This window comes from Egretta garzetta, unplaced genomic scaffold (assembly GCF_000687185.1).
Source record: "Egretta garzetta isolate BGI_Z169 unplaced genomic scaffold, ASM68718v1 scaffold59, whole genome shotgun sequence".
NCBI lineage: Eukaryota > Metazoa > Chordata > Aves > Pelecaniformes > Ardeidae > Egretta > Egretta garzetta.
Genome location: NW_009267230.1, coordinates 535,349 through 537,726, shown reverse-complemented (window position 1 = coordinate 537,726; position 2,378 = coordinate 535,349). Strand labels below are relative to the sequence as shown.

The following is a 2,378-nucleotide window of genomic DNA, read 5'->3' as shown; positions in this document are numbered from 1 at the left end:
CGGTGGGGGACATGTTGGGGACACGAAGGGAACACGGTGGGGGACATGGGGACACGAAGAGAACACAGTGGGGGACATTTTGGGGACACAGGGGGACGTGGACACAGCAGGAACATGTGAGGGGACATGTTGGGGACGCAGGGAGGGATATGTTGGGGACACGAAGGGAACACGGTGGGGGACATGTTGGGGACACGGGGGGGGGACATGTTGAGGACACAGTGGGAACATGGGAGGGACATGTTGGGGACACGGGGACATGATGTGTTGGGGACACAGTGGGGACAGGGGGGGGGGGACGCAGGAGCTGTGCAGAGGACCTTAGGGCTACCCCAGGCCAGGTTGGCCAGAGGGGCCCTGTAGGCAGGTACGAGGATGAGGGGGGTGTGAACGTGGGAGTGGGGTGTGTGCGTGTGTGGATGTGTGCGTGCACGAGGCCACAGTGGGCTTTCCCTGTGTGTGTGTGTGTGTGTGCGTGTCCCATGTGTGCCCCAGCCGCAAGATGGTTCCAGGGTGTTTGCTCTGGGGTAGGGGTGCCAGGGCTGTACGGGCGTGGGGCAGCTAAGCCCTGGCACAGAACTGCAGCCATAGCACGGCACGGCACAGCCCACCGAGCAGAGCCAGAGTGGGATCGATGCAGCCTTAATTGGGGTCTCATGTCCCCTGTCACTGCCGGGCAGCACCGGCCACAGCTCATCGAGCGCCAGGGCCCCGGGGAGCCGGGAGGGCACACGCGGGCCCGTGTCCCCACTCCTTACACAGCTCAGGGGGTGACGTGTGTTGCCACGCTCCCGGGGGGGGCTCGGGGACACAGCTGCTGTCACCTGAGTAACCAGCCCTGATCGATGCCTGCTTCCCGCGTCCCGCAGGGACTGTAATTGAGTGGGAGGGAGGAGATGGAGGATGCAGGGACGATCCAGCCTAGCGAGAGGAGCACTGGATTCGGCCGCAGCGCTGGGCTCGGGGCAAGGCGGCCGTGGCATCAGTGTGTGCCACTGCAGGCTCCAGGGACGGCTGTGGGGTCAGAAGCCTCCCCTCAGCCCCAAAGAGCGTGGGGGCAGATTCACCCTCCACTGTGCTGGGCTGGGGGCAGCCAGCACTGTGGGTTTAGCCCCGTTCTGAGGCTCACAGGCAGGGTGGGACCTTAAAGGGTGGATCTCCTCCAACCCCTCCAAACCCGAATTTCTCACCTTGGGCAGGGGTGGGCTATCTGTGACCCACCCACGGGGATTTGTGTATTCGTGGGCACTGCCCATCATGCTGGACACAAAGCCATGGTAGACCCAGTACCTTCTAAACACAGAGCAGCACTGTGTGCACAGCCCCCAGCCCCTGCTGCAGCCCCCGGCCGCTTCTACTGATGAAGCTGTTTCTAATTGTCACCTTTGTGGAACAAAGCGCAGCTCTTCCCCTCTGAAGATGCCTCTTCCGCAGCCCAACTATTGATCCCTGGGAAAAAAGGCAGAGCACACAGGGCCTCAGCTTGCTCCTCCTGCCCGAGTGCACTGCACAGATCCTCCAGGGAGATTTGGGGAGGCCATAGGGGTTGCTGGGGCCCTGGGCCACCCCACAGCTCCCTCCTATTGCGTGGAAGCCCTGTACAACCCCCTGCAGGAACACATCTAGATGGCTGAAGCTTATTCAGGGCACAGTGGGTTTTGCTCTCAGCAAGGGGCACTGGGAGGGTCCCCAAAGCCATGAAGTCTACATTGCCAGCCACACTAACCAAGTACTCACGATTAGCAGATGGTGTGAGCCTTGAGAGCCCATTCTGGGACCCTGACCAGGGTTCCCTTGTGCATGACAGGAAAACACCCAACACTGTGCTTGCAGCCCAAGAAGGACGGGGACCGCCCTCCAGCCCGTGGCAGCTCTGGCACCGCTGAGGCTACATGGGCACGACGGGGCAGGGGCAGGCTGAGCCCTGGGGCGCAGGGGATGCCGCAAGGTGCTTTGGGGACTTATCCCTCTGCGGTTTGGAAAGTCTCCAGACTTTTCTCTGCAGCGGACGCTGCTACCACGAACCCATCTTGTCCCCTTGAGGTATCGGTGCAATTGCGAGTGCCACTCGCAGGCAGCGGTGGGGCTGGCGTTGGCTGCTGCATTCGTTAGCATCTCACTTTTTAGCGAGCACCACCCGCAGCGGTCGATAGGAGAAAGGTGAACCCGGGCAGGCTGAGGCCTGGGGGAAAGCCTGCGGCAGCCTCCTGGATTTCAAAGGCCCCGCATCCACACGGCCCGCGGATCACTATATCTATTTCTTTTAATACATCCGAGCACCGCTGTCCTGGAGGACCACGCCGGAATGAAGGAGCCATCGACGGCCCGGGCGGCGGGAGGCCTGCGCGCCTCCCTCTGCAGTGCAAATGCCATCGACC

The 2,378-nt window shown here is 62.1% G+C and overlaps 1 protein-coding gene across 1 annotated transcript in view; it reads left to right on the top strand.

Moving 5' to 3' along the window:
- The first annotated feature begins 2,305 nt into the window (after nt 1-2,305).
- Nucleotides 2,306-2,378, top strand: part of DCTN3 (dynactin subunit 3) — a 4,748-nt gene continuing 4,675 nt past the window's right edge. Inside the window, exon 1 of the mRNA XM_035902731.1 lies at nt 2,306-2,362. Coding sequence (XP_035758624.1) covers nt 2,306-2,362 — 57 coding nt within the window. The remainder of the gene's footprint in view (nt 2,363-2,378) is intronic.